Below are 15,012 nucleotides of genomic sequence, written 5' to 3'. Positions count from 1 at the left end.
GAAAGATCTTAAATGCATAGAGAATATTCATTTATTTTATAAACATTTGCTAAAGCTTGGGACCTACTTTCTACCTGAACTCTGTTAGTAACAAAAGATAAATACAATATTGCAAATGTGTCTTAAATACATTACTCCATTACATCCTTACACCAATCATGTGAGAATAGTACACACCTCATCTAACAGATGAAGAAATTCAGGCAACAGCTAGGAAGAGGTGAAGAGATTCACACCAAAAAGGCCATCAATCAAATCAAAGAAAAATAACTAATCTTCAAAATAATAAATTATCATACTGAAGTAGTTCTCTTGTATCTTAAATCTCTTGAGAGCAGGGAATAGATCTATTATACTATTGGATGGAGAACCTATGCATGTGTTAGGCTAATAAATATTTGAGGCTAATTGCTAATTTGGGGGGCTCCCAATCTATTAATGCTTTGGTCCTACTTAAGTACTCAATGTACTGTTTAAAAATAGGCAATGATTGAGTAATACTTAGATTTTTAATAAGTATAAGGTTTCATGGAACAGAGCTCATACTTGATTTCAGCATGAAATGTGTTATTTCAGAACATTACTTAATGTTGCTATTCTATTTGGTTGGCAGGAAGCCATGCCTTCATTATTCCACTAGATTTAAAGGATAAGGATGGTCTTACTATAATTTCTGAAATGGTGTGCCATAGCTGAATTTTAAAGTTACTTACAAATTATAATTTCATCAGCAGAAACAGAACCAAAGAAAGTTTTGCCATCTATTCCAGGCCAGTGGATCGTGCCTTGCCTTAGTTGTTCAGACAACAGGACGTGTGACTGGAGAGAAATAACCTGGCAGCCCCACAACTGCCAATATGGTGTCCTAACTAAGCCTCAACTCCAGCAGTGCCTGGGAGGAAGGAAGGTAGGTTCTGGATCTAGTGGGGGAAGCCTTTAATGTATGCCACCTGAAGTACTAAATGTCATACAGTTGTATCTACTAGACCAATTCCTGCTGTCTCACAGCAGAGGAAAACTAACTGAATGCAATTTGGCTTTTTGAATCATGTATAGATGTTATCATAGAATAGCCTGAACAACTCCTGCTCCAAATGTTCAGTTTTCTCCAAGTAACTCTATTTGACAGATGGAGGATATTAAAGTCTTGTCCTATGCTGACCCGATTCCATGCTGTTTTCTCAGCACAAATTGGTAGGAGCTTGCCACGTCAACTGACAGTTGGCAGTTGAGAGCAGCTGGCCTTGTCAACTGCAGCTCTGGCAGGCACTGCTGTGAAAACAGACATCTGCAGCTCAGCACAGGAAATCAAAAGGTCCTGCATGCAAGATTCACTTCTAGAGCTTTCCAAGTGCATGGCATTGTTTTTACGCACTAACCTTACTGATCTTCTTTCACATTCCTGGGCAGGTCTCACATGGACCTCACTAGGCTGATTTTTCCTTTAGTGAGGCTTCTAAGCTGATTTCTGGGACATGCAGTGTCTTCTTGCTAGGCATGCTCTGACTAGGTAGAGTCTGGCAGAACTCTCGGATATGCAAAATGGGCACATAGACCGAGATGCTTGGTTAACATCAAGTAAGTAATCCTTAACCCGATTTTCAAAGTGCTTTTTATTAGATGGACATTTCCTTATACAGTTTGTAAGCTCTCACACATGAGCGAGACTGAGTTCAAAAGCTGATTTTTCACAAAGCTCTATTAAAACACATAGAAAAAAAGCACTGGGCAGAAGGTATGCCAATTTACTAGCAAATAGTTAAAGAAGAACAACAGGAGGTGAAGGACAGGATGGGAAGATGGACATCTTCTTCATGGTGATTTCAATATAGATGTTCCAATTTTCATGATTGAGAATATCTCTAAAGATCAATCGGCAGTGTTAGTTCCTTTTTTAAAAAAAAGAAGGCAAGAAAATCATTTAGAAATATTTTGCAGTGTTATTGAGCATTGATTTTGTGCAAGAAACTGATTTCTTACACTTTAAATCCCTCCAGATTGTAAGCTTCATGAGAGCAGGGTCCACTGCCATAATCTCATTGTTGAGCTTCATTTTTGACACAGAATAGTAACTTAATATTTGTTGAGTAAATGAATAAATCAAAAATGTATTTATTCCTAATCACAGCTAAGGTAGACATTATCATATCTTTTTTCTGATTAAGATAATTAAAGCTCAGGGAGATTGAGTAATTCACTGATAATCATACATGTATGGGAGTGGCTACTCCACGAGCATTATTTATTTATTTTTTTAAGATGGAGTCTCGCACTGTCACCCAAGCTGGAGTGCAATGGCGCGATCTCAGCTCAATGCAACCTCTACCTCCCAGGTTCAAGTGAGTCTCCTGCCTCAGCCTCCCGAGTAGCTGGGATTACAGGCGCCCGCCACCATGCCTGGCTAATTTTTTGTATTTTTAGTAGAGATGGGGTTTCACTATGTTGGCCAGGCTGGTTTCGAACTCCTGACCTCAAGTGATCCACCCACCTCGGCCTCCCAAAGTGCTGGGATTACAGGTGTGAGCCACCGCGCCCAGCCCTCCACAGGCATTTTAAAGCATCAACTTGGATAATCCAGCCTCCATATCCTATAAATGTTGCACTGGGAGCAATGACAATAGCTGTTGCCATACAGCCAGACTTCTCTAAGCTCAGAATACCATTCTGACCTCAGAATTTAGAGTGTTCAGAAAAATTCCAAGAAACTGTCACAGTCTATTAACCTGAAAAGCAATAGATGTTCATTTAAGTTCATCACTAAATTCTGCGGTTTTGGGCATGACACGTCTTGTTTCTCAGGCTCATTTTCTTCATCTGTAAAATAACCCTCTGTGGTAGATTAATCAACTTTGTAAAAAGCTAAAGGCCCTCTTCCCTGTTTGTCTTAGCTCGAGCTGCTATAATAACATACAATAGACTGTGTGACTTAAACAACAGACACTTATTTCTTACAGTTCTGGAGGCTACGGAGTCCTAGATCAGGGTGCCAGCATGGTCAGGTTCTAGGGATAGCCCTCTTCCTGGCTTCTGTTGACTGCCTTCTTGCTTTGTCATCACACAACAAAGAGAGAGAAAGAGTTTTAGTCTCTGAATCTTCTTATAAGGAAACAAATCCCTTCATGAAGCCTCTATCATTATGACCTTATCTAAACATGATGACCTCCTAGAGACCCCTGCCTCCTAATAGCATCACATTGGAGATTAGTATTTCAACATATGAATTTGGAGGAAACATAAACTTTCAGCCCACAACATTACCTTTACTGATTTCTAGGCTGATTATTAGTAACTCTACCAAGGAGTGGTTAAAAAAAAAAAAAAGATCGTTTTTCATACCTGTTAATGAGAGAGGGTGTTGCAAAGTTTGAAAATAGAAGTCCATGCTTAGATGAGACTTCAGAAGACCAGTTAGCTCACTGCACAGCAAAGGGGCTTATCTTTGTGACTCTCCTAGTTTGTAGGTGTTCTTCAGAACTTGCATGCTCAGAAACTCAAATTTGCCAGCACACTGCCAATAGGTCTAAATAGCCTGATGTATTTATCAAGGCACTAATTTATTGTATATGCAAGAGGGAAGCATTATCCATTTTTAACAGAGAAGTGACATAATCAGCACTAGAAAGGCCATGCCACAGCAGTATGGAGGCTCTCTATGGGTAATAAGAAATAGATGCTAGGAAGGCAGAGGCTGTGTAATGGGAAAATTCCAACATGCATAATTGAGGAGGCAAAGCAATTATAGACTATATCCAGAATAATCCCATTGATGTAAAAACCAATGCATACCTATAAACATGTTTACATACATAGAGAATTTCTTGAAGTCACAAACAGTTAAGAGTAATTTCATAGGTGGAGAGGAATAGGAGAGGGGTAGGATGCAAAATAAAAATACAGGATCCTGTGTTCATAATTTATTAAGAGTTTCAAGACAACAGTAGAACAAAAGGTGAACATGAGGGCCAGTGACATAGCCAAGAAATGCCTGAGAGAGATCAAAGTTTCAAGTAAACCAACATTTGGACATATCTTTGGAGAGAAAATGCAAAGAGCAGATGGCAACACAGATGCTAAGGCTGAGGAGGGAGGATGCTGGTAACCCTGTCCAGGGTACCCAAACACTGGGGCTAGTTCCCAGGCCTGAATGGGTCCTGGGGAATGGGTGAGTGAAGGAACTGTGGGACTACCCACACTTGCTGTGGACCTCTGGATTCCTGGCTACAGGGGACCCAACATACCCTATGGACATTTGAGCTGACAGGGGAATCTGTCCAGAGAGTAGACATAAATGGTACCTGAACCAGTGCAGAAACAGGAGCCTTAGTGCATGACACATCTCTGGCGGAACCTGGCTATAGGCACCCATCCCCGCAAGGTTCCCTATCTCCATCCAAGAAATTTTAGCCCCAGCCTACTGCTTGGCCAGAAGAAAATGGGGTCAACTTCCCCATGGGACTGGGGCACATCTGTTCTGCAGGCCCTCCTCCACACCCTGCCTGGCTTCTCGCAGGAACATGTGCACAGCAGCCTCCACTGCACAGCTGGATGCTTTGCTCCACCTGATTATGTTCCTGATGGCCTGGGAGCACTTTAGATCCCCTAGCGCACGTGGAACCTAATTCCAAGGGTTCAAAGGATAAAGCCACTAGCTGATCCTGGTGTCCCAGGCTGCAGTGTGCAGCTCAAGAGTGCTGAGCCAAGATCTGTGGCCAGCACTCAAGTGGAAAACAAACCCACACTCTCAGAGCACTAAGAGGGATGAGATGTGTGGTTTCATGGGCTGGAACAGGAGCAAGGCATGCCTCCCTCCACAGGACCAGCCTGGAAAGAACGTGGCCTATCTCCTTGCTGGAGCCTCTGTTCAGGGAGCCCCACAGCTTGGATCACCTAACAAAAGAAATGCAGACACAGTACCAGTGATTAAAGGGGGCTCCCAAAGGTGTAGGAGTAGAACTAATGAGAGGAAGTCACCTCTCTCTGCACTGTACTGCAAAGCATGGCTGGAAACTTGAGTAAATACAGAGGAGCCCTGTGGCTGAGTAAGGGCCTAACACACATTACTCTTACATGCCATCTACTGGATCATAGCCCAAACTGCCACACCAAAAAGAGTTTGCTAATATAGCACCCTGTGAAACAAACAAACAAACAAAAAAAGCATTAAGCCACAAATAAAGATGCTGTACAGAGCCTTTACCCTTTCAAAACATCCAGAAATAAAGCCAAGTGACTATACTCAACTCACACCATATTTAAAGGAACACTAACACTACCAAATAGGAAAGAATCAGCCCAAGAATTCTGGCAATTTAGAAACCAGAGTGTCCTCTTACCTCAAAATGAGTGCACTAGCTCCCCAGCAATGTTTCTTAATCAGTATAAAATGACTGAAATGATAGACATAGAATTCAGAATATGGATGTCAAAGAAACTCATCAAGATTCAATAGAAAGTTGAAACTCAATTCAAGAAATCCAGTAAAATAATCCAAGAGTTCAAAGATGAAATAGCCATTTTCAGAAAGATTCAAATTTAACTTCTAGACTTGAAAAAATTCACCGTAAGAATTTCATAATACAATCAGAAGTATTAATAGCAGAATAGACCAGGCTGAGGAAAGACTTTCCAAACTCAAAGACTGGTTCTTTGAATCAACTCAAACAAAAATAAAGAAAAAAGTATTTTAAAAAGTTAAACAAAAACTCCAAGAAATATGTGATTGTATAAAGAGAACAAATCTGCAACTCATTGGCCTTCCTGAGAGGGGAGAGATAATAAACAACTTGGAAAATGCATTTGATGATATAGTTCATGAAAATTTCCCTAATCTCATGAAAGAGGTTAACATGTGTATTCAAAAAATATGGAGAACTCCAGCTAGATACTCTATGAGACGACCATCCCCAAAGAACATTCTCATCAGATTCACTAAGGTCAATACAAAAGAAAAAATTTTAAAGGCAGCTAGAGTGAAGAGTCAAGTCCCATACAGAGGGAACCCCATTAGGTTGGCAGCAGACCTTTCAGCAGAAACCTTACAAGCCAGGGGAGATTAAGGGCCTATTTTCAGCATCCTTAAAGAAAAGAAATTCCAACCAAGAATTTTATATCCCACTAAAATAAACTTTATAAGGGAAGGAGAAATAAAATCATTCTCAGATAAGCATACACTGAGGGAATTTGTTTCAAATAGACCACGAGCATTATAAGAGGTCCTTAAGGGAGTACTGAACATGGAATTAAAAGATCGACACCTGCTACCACAAAAACACACTTAAGAACATAGCTCACTGGCATTATAAAGCAACTACACAATATAGTCTATATAACAACCAGCTAATAAAATGATGACAGGATCAAAATCTCACATATCAATACTAACCCTAAATGTAAATGGGCTAAATGACATATTTAAAATGCACAGAGTAGCACCAAGTAGCACTTGGGTACAAAGATAAGACCCAACCATTTTCTGTCTTCAAGAGACCCATCTTGATGTAAGAATACACACAGGCTCAAAGTAAAGGGATGAAGAAAGGTACACCATACAAACAAAAAAGAGCAGGAGTTGCTATTTTATATCAGATACAATAGACTTTAAACCAATAAAAATTAAGAAGGACAAAGAAAGGCATTATATAATAATAAAGAGTAAATCCAACAAGGAGATTTAACTATCCTAAATATTTACATACCAAATATTGGAGCACCCAGGTTCATAAAACACGTTCTTGTTGGCCTATGAACAGATTTAGACACAATAATAGTGGGAGACTTTAACACCCCACTGACAGCATTAGACAGACCTCCAAGGCAGGAAACTAACAAAGAAACTCTGGACTTAAAATCAACACTTGACCAATTGGACCTAATAAGCATCTACAGAACACTCCACCCAACAACCACAGAATATATATTCTTCTCATCTACACATGGAACATATCCTAAGATTGACCACATGCTTGAACATAAAGCAAATCTCAATAGATTCCAAAAAAAAATTAAATCATGCAAAGCACATTCTCACACCACAGTACAATAAAAACAGAAATATCAAGAAAATATCTTAAACCTACCCAAATACATGGATATTAAACAACTTGCTCCTGAATAACTTTTGGAAGAAGAATGAAATTAAGGCATAAATTTAAAATTTGTTTGAAATTAATGAAAATAGGAACTGAATTACCAAAATATCTGGAACACAACTAAAGTTGTGTTAAGAGGAATGTTTATAGCAGTAACCACCTTCATCAAAAAGTAAGAGAGATCTCAAATTAAAACTATAACTTTACACCTAAAGGAATTAGAAAACAGAGAGCAAACTAACCCAAAACCTAGCAGAAAAAACAAATAACTAATGTTAGAGAAGAACTGAACAAAATAGAGATGTAAAAATCCTTACAAAAGATCAATGAAAACAGAAGTGGATTCTTCAAAGAGATAAGTAAGATCGATAGACTGCTAACTACATTAACAACACGAAAAGAGAGATCCAAATAAGTACAATCATAAATGACAAAGATGATATTAGAACTGATTCCACAGAAATACAAAAGATCCTCAGAGAATAATACTATGAATAACTCTATGCGCAGAAATTAGAAAATCTAGAGGAAATGGATAAATTCCTGAAAACACACAAACTCCCAAAATTGAAAAGGAAGAGATCAAAATTTTGAATAGACCAATATTGAGCTCTGAAATTGAATCAGTAGTAAAAAAAAAACCTACCAACCAAAACAAGACATGAACCAGATGGATTCACAGTCAAATTCTACCAGATGTACAAAAAAGAATTAGTACTAATGCTACTGAAACTATCCCAGAAAATCAAAGAGGAGGGATTCCTTCTTAACTCATTACATGAAGTTAGCATCAGCCTGATACCAAAATCTGGCAGAGACACATGAAAATAGAAAACTTTAGGCCAGTTTGCCTGATGAACATAGATGCAAAGATTCTCAACCAAATACTAGCAAACCGAATTCAGCAGCACATCAAAAAATTAATATACTACAACCAAGTAGACATTATTCCTGGGATGCAAGGCTGGTTCAATGTATGCAAATCAGTAAATGTGATTCACCACATAAACAGAATGAAAGCAAAAAGTCACATAATCATCTCAATACATATAGAAAAAGCTTCTTATAAAATTCAGCATTCCTTCATGATAAAAAACTCTCAACAGACTAGGCATCAATTGAAAGAAGATACTTAAAAATAATAAGAGCCATCTATGACAAACCCACAGCTAACATCATATGGAATGGGCAAAAACTGGCATTATTCCCCTTGAGGACTGAAACAAAACAAGTATACCTACTCTTACCACTCCTATTCAACATAGTACTGGAAGTTCTAGCCAGAGCAATCAGGAATGAGAAAGAAATAAATGGCATCAAAATAGGAAAAAATGTCAAACTATCTCTCTTTGTTAACGATATGATTCTACACCTAGAAAACCCTAGAGACTGCCAAAAGGCTCTTAGAACTAATAAACAATTTTAGTGAAGTTTTAGGATACAAGATCAATGTACAGAACTCAGTAGTATTTTTATACACCAATAATGTCCAGGCTGAGTCAAATCAAGAACGCAATCCCATTTACAATAGCCACAATGAAAATGAAATACCTGGGAATAGAGATAAGCAAGGTGGTGAAAGATCTCTATGAGGATGACTTCAAAATACTGCTGAAAAAATCAGAGATGAAATACATAAATGGAAAAACCTTACATGTTCATGGATTGGAATAATTAATATTGTTAAAATCGCCATACTGCCCAAAGAAATTACAGATTCAATGCTCCTCCTATCAATCTGCCAATGTCACTTTTCATAGAATTGGGAAAAACTATTCTAACATTCATATGGGACCAAAAAAGAGCTCTAATAGTTAAACCAATCCTAAGCAAAAAAACAAAGCTTATGCCAAAGATATAACTACCCAACTTCAAGCTATACTATAACGCTGCAGTAACCAAAACAACATGGTACTGACTGAAAACCAGACACATAGACAAATGGAAAAGAATAGAAAACTCAGAGATAAAGCTGCACATCTACAACCATCTAATCTTCAACAAGGCCAGTAAAAGCAAGCAATGATGAAAGGCTCTTTATTCAATAAATGGTGCTGGGATAACTGGCTAGACATATGCAGAACAATGAAACCGGACCCTTATTTTTCACCATATACAAAAATTATTTCAAGATATATTAAAGATTTAAATGTAAGACCTCAAGCTATAAAAATCCTTTAAGAAAACAGCAATAAGATACCATTTCATACCAATGAGAATGGCTATTACTGAAAAGTCAAAAAACAACAGATGCTGGAGAGGCTGCAGAGCAAAAAGAACACTTATACACTATTGGTGGGAATGTAAATTAGTTCAGCCACTGTGGAAAGCAGTTTGGAGAATTCTCAAAGAACTTAAAACTGAGCTATCATTTGACCCAGCAATCCCATTACTGGGTATATTTATTTATTTATTTCCTTCCCGAAGGAAATAAATTGTTCTGCCAAAAAGACGCATGCACTCGTATGTTCATCACCACATTAGCAAAGACATGGAATCAACCTAGGTGCCCTTCAGTGGTGAACTGGATAAAGAAATGTGGTACATATATACATACCATGGAATACTACAGCCATAAAAAGAACAAAATCACATCCTTTGCAGAAACGTGAATGTAGCTGGAGGCCATAATTCTAAGCAAATTAACACAGGAACAGAAAATAAAATACTACATTTTCTCACTTGTAAGTGAGAGCTAAACATTAAGCACACGTGGACATAAAACATGGGAACAATAGATGCTACAGACTGCTGGGGACGAAGGGGAGGGGCCATAGGTGGAAAAATTACCTATTGGGTACTGTGCTCACTATCTGCATGACAAGGATCCATATCCCAAACCTCAGCATCATACAATATACTCATGCAGCAAACCTGCACACATACCCCCATATCTGCAATAAAAGTTGAAGTTTGGGGAAAAAAAGACAATAGAAGAGCAATGAACCAAGCATAGGACCCTTCAAAGCATGTGGCCCTGGAAGACCATCCAGGTCACATGCTCATGAAGCCAGCTTGGGTGGTAAAGCATAGTTGGTTAGGCATGAAGAGATATTTTTAAATATTTCTGTATGATTTTCATTTTTGCAATGTGTGAGCATTGTTTTCTTAATCTAAAAGTCTATATTTGAAAAGGTTGTATAAATTAGAACCAAGGCAGAGGCAGTGGAAATGCAGAGGAGAGAGCCTGAGAAAGATATTTTTTAATTCAGAATCACAGGAGTTAGCCATAAACAGTCAGTTGCATAGACTCATATTCCACACAGCACAGAGATAATTGTGTAAACATTCACAAATACAACTATGACTAGCACTTATTTTAAGAAAGCTTCACTTATGAATAGGAGTAGGTGAGCAAAGGGTTTTCCCGGTACATCTATTTCTTACTTTCCATGAGAATAATAAAAATAAACAAAACCGTCCTGTAATTTTCTCTTTGGGAACATATTAAAGTGAATTGTCTCTCTCTGAAGAATTGAATTAAAAGGCAATGGAATTTGGCCAGGGCATTGAGAATTATTAGAAAGTTAGGCCTTCGAATAGTGTTCTGCTTTCTTTAGAATCTCCAAGTAGTAATTTCTCTCAGTTGAATTTCCTTATGTCATTATTGTGACCTTTTATATCTTTTTCCTACTGTTTTACATGGATGAATGCCAAGACTGTACTTGCAAATAGAAGCCCACCTGCCTATACGGAAGGAACAATACACAAATCAGTGGAGATCTGAAAAGATGTTCAAGCTTCTAGTAATTTTGACCAGGAATCTAACCACACTTAATGGCCTGTGAGCAGGATCATACTTTACATACCTCAGTCATTTGTCTTCATTGCAGCAACATGAACAGGGGGCTGATCTTGGGTGGAAAGTTGGAACAAGTTTTCCCCTCTGAACATTAGGTGAATATGGGACACTTTTGAACTTTAAATGTATCCAAACAATTTCATTTACAGGTTTATTTCACTTGTAGGTTTTTGTATATGTACATAGGTTTTGTGATATACAATTGTGTTGAATTAAAGGAGAATCAATTGAAAAAAAGGAAGCTATATATTCAATGATACTTTCACACATTTCTTTAAATAGATATCCACCTCTTTATAAATGCTGAATGGAACACAGAAATTATGAGAACATAATTTTGTAAACACAGGGTGAAATATGTAGGAAATAGTTTAGAAATATGAAAATCAAATTTACAACTGTAAAAACTTAGAAGCCTGACCTAACTGAATTAAACAAGCCTTTATTTTGTTTGTCAGTGGAAAACAGTTCAGAATTTCAACCAGTAATAAAATATCTGAGAGGGGAGTGCAATTAAGAAAGGGAAATATAAAAAGGCAATATTTACAAAAAGTACTTAAACTCAGCTGTTAAAACAGGGAATGTAACTTAAATTTTTAAGTAATGTTTTCACGTTAAGTAGTGTCTTGGACTTAAAGGTGTTTAAATTTTCAAAGTGTGGCTAATTTATAATAATATGCTCTGACTAATATGTGAATTCCATTATGGTTATGTAATTCATTGTTGCCTGTGAGTTTCAGTAAATCAGTCAGATACAAGGAAAGAGTGCAACTCACTCTTACCAGGAAATGATGACTTACACATGATGCCCTCCTTCAGCATTCAATAAATACTACAACAGTCCAGACATAATGGCAATGTAGACAAATAATTTTGTTCCAAGCAGCTAGAAGAGCTATGCCTAGGTGATGTTATATAGTTGCTCGCTTCGGTCTTTTTTTTTTTTTTTTTCGCCAGACTTTATGTCTGAGAGTGATTTGCGTGTCAGTCTTTTATTTGTTTTTGACTGCAAACATCAATTTGCCTGCTCATCTACATCCAACTTAATTAAAATGCACAATTGGAAAACATTTATTGTAACCACATCACATTTCACAGAGGGATGCTTTGTTGAGCTAGATTTTCATCATGACCTAAATGTCATTAGCCGTCTGACCAGCCTCAGCTTTGTATTACAACTGAACCACCCCTTTCATCATTTAGAAATGCGTGTTTCTTAGGAGATCAGTGGTTTTCGACCTTAGGGCTCATTGGAATCACTGTAGAGCTTTCTAAATATATGCGTTATGCTTGGCTCTGGACTAGATGTAACAAATAAGACTCCTCCTCACCTCACTTTTATTTCCCGTATCAATAGCAATGTGAAAGCTCTCCGGTAAACAGGCATTACCTGGATTCATGGACAATTAGCTCTTACTGCACTCCTACATAACTTCCCCTTTGGGAAGATTCTAGTGGGTTCCTGTTAACTAGGCTCAGTCTTGTGTTGAAATCTACATGCACTTTATTAGATCCAGAGAAATGCTACCACTTCTGTAAATATTGATGATAAAACTGATGTGATGCAGGAGGAAAGAAAGGAAAAAGGAAAATGATTTTAAGTTTTTTCTTTTTCTTTTCTTATCTATTGATACTACATGTATCCAATTCTTTTCCTGCCACAACAGATCAGAAGACTCTGAGAAGCTAACTACCTTTGTATTGATTCAACCTAGATAGCCACCAAATTGCATTTTATTTCTAACTTGTTTCTTTAACTATGTCCTGGTTACTTTTGGTAATGCTGGAGAAAAGAGGTTATGGATTAAAATATTTAAAAGTCTAAGTATTACCATTGTTAGTTCCCTTCAAGAAGAAACAAAATGAGATAAAAATCTTTTCATTGTACATTTAAATTAAAAGTTCCCAGAGTCTTGCTTGTATTGTTACCAATAAATGGTATTGGTAAGAAGTGATGTTTCTTGATAGTATTCGTCTCAGGAAACCAACTTCTCAAAATAAAAGACCTTTCAGGCATCACACAAATTAAAATTTCGCCTGTCACATACTTCCCACTTCTGCTAGTTCGTAGGTGGAAAAATCTGAACAGAGGGTTTAGTTTTTCCCCAGGAAGAATTAGCATGTAAGAGAACGTGGTAGAGAATAGCTAAGCATTCATCAAAGTCAGTTTCTCTTCTCCATGGCATACAACTTGACTATATTTCTCAGTGTCTCCTGACATTAGGTATTTGGCCATGAGACTGAGTTCTAACCAGTGGAATGTGATTAGCAATGATGTGGCCAGCTTCCAGGGCTGGCCCATAGAAAACCTGACAGCTTCTTTTTTCCTTCCTTCGGTTGGGTGTCAACGTCCAGAGAGTTCCTAGAAGCCATAATTGAAGACACAGTCCAGTCATCCTGGGACCCTAAATGACCTCCCTGCCCCACCCCTGTACATAAACCTGCCTTGAATCACCTGGACTATTTTTCTGAGAGAGAAATAAACTTTAATTTGGTTTGAGCTATTATAAGTTTTTTTGGGCTATCTGTTACAGTACTTAGCTTATCTCATCTAATACAGGGATTATGCAACTCAGAAACTGGAAATAAAAACAAAGATAATTAAAGGATTTTATAATAAGCCTATTCATATAGTTTGGACGTTTGTTTCCTCCAAGTCTCATGTTGAAATGTGATCCCCAGTGTTGGAAGTGGGACCTGTTGGAAGTTATTTAGGTCATGGGGATGGATCCTTCATGAATACTTTGGTGCCTTCCCCACAGTAATTACTCACAGCAATTAGAGAGGTCTTGCTTGTTAGTTCACATGAAAGCTAGTTGTTTAAAAGAGCCCAGCATCTCTCCTGCTCCTTCTCTTGCCCTGTGATATGCCTCCTCCCTCTTCACCTTCTGCCATGAGTAAAAGCTTCCTGAGACCTCACCAGAAATCGAGCAGATGCTGGTGCCATGCTTGTATAGCCTGCAGAACTGTGAGCCAAATAAATCTTTTTTCTTCTTCATCAATTACCCAGTCTCAGGCATTCTTTTATAGTGATGCAAGACCGACTAATATAACAATTTAAAAACAAGCTCAAGTTTTTGTAGAGCCTAAGAATATTACCTCCTTTTAGTTCCTATGGTTCATGATGCTGTGAAAAAGAATGGGAAAATATCGACTCCTGTATACTTTGTGGTAGCTCACACTGCGTGCAGAGTCATGGGAGTAGAACAGATGCAAAACTCTTCTAAACATACCTTTGTGTTTAAAACCACATCACATTTTTTCTCTTTGCTTATCCAAAAAAGAAACAATACCCATGCATGCTAATGTAAGGCAATAAGTTTCACAGGGGAGAGAAAGAATTATTTATAAATGGTATGTCTAGTCATAAACATTTGTTATGATAATCTAGGCCTTTTAAAACAGAAGTTGTTCCTCAAAACAAATAATCTGCAAAATTCCTTTTTAAAAATCTACCAAACTGAATGGCCTAAAAGATATAGAGATTGAATAGGAATCATATAACTGAAACGATTCACTCTTTAATTCCTGACAGTATTTTCTTTTTTTTATTATTTATTTATTTTTTTGTTGTTTTACTTTAAGTTCTATGGTACATGTGCACAACGTGCAGGTTTGTTACATATGTATACATGTGCCAGGTTAGTGTGCTGCACCCATTAACTCGTTATTTACATTAGGTATATCTCCTAATGCTATCCCTCCCCAATCTTCCCACCCCTGGCAGGCCCCAGTATGTGATGTTCCCCACCCCGTGTCCATGTGTTCTCATTGTTCAATTCCCACCTATGAGTGAGAACATGCAGTGTTTGGTTTTCTCTCCTTGCAATAGTTTGCCCAGCATGATGGTTTCCAGGTTCATCCATGTCCCTATAAAGGACATGAAGTCAATGAAGTCATCCTTTTTTATGGCTGCATAGTATTCCGTGGTGTATATGTGCCACATTTTCTTAATCCAGTCTATTATCGATAGACATTTGGGTTGGTTCCAAGTCTTTGCTATTGTGAATAGTGCCACAATAAACACACGTGTGCATGTGTCTTTATAGCAGCATGATTTATAATCCTTTGGGTATATACCCAGTAATGGGATGGCTGGGTCAAATGGTATTTCTAGTTCTA

At 37.7% G+C, this 15,012-nt stretch overlaps 1 protein-coding gene across 6 annotated transcripts in view; it reads left to right on the top strand.

Annotated features, from left to right (window-relative positions):
• The window catches only part of CPED1 (cadherin like and PC-esterase domain containing 1), a 311,112-nt gene that overhangs the window by 256,391 nt on the left and 39,709 nt on the right, over positions 1-15,012 (top strand). For all 6 annotated transcript variants that reach the window (XM_050785084.1, XM_050785080.1, XM_050785078.1 and 3 more), the window contains one exon: positions 771-907. In XM_050785084.1, coding sequence (XP_050641041.1) covers positions 771-907 — 137 coding nt within the window. The remainder of the gene's footprint in view (positions 1-770; positions 908-15,012) is intronic.

This window comes from Macaca thibetana, chromosome 3 (assembly GCF_024542745.1).
Source record: "Macaca thibetana thibetana isolate TM-01 chromosome 3, ASM2454274v1, whole genome shotgun sequence".
NCBI classification, from domain to species: domain Eukaryota; kingdom Metazoa; phylum Chordata; class Mammalia; order Primates; family Cercopithecidae; genus Macaca; species Macaca thibetana.
The sequence above is the reverse complement of the archived record's forward strand: the minus strand, read 5'-3'. Positions and strand labels throughout refer to the sequence as shown.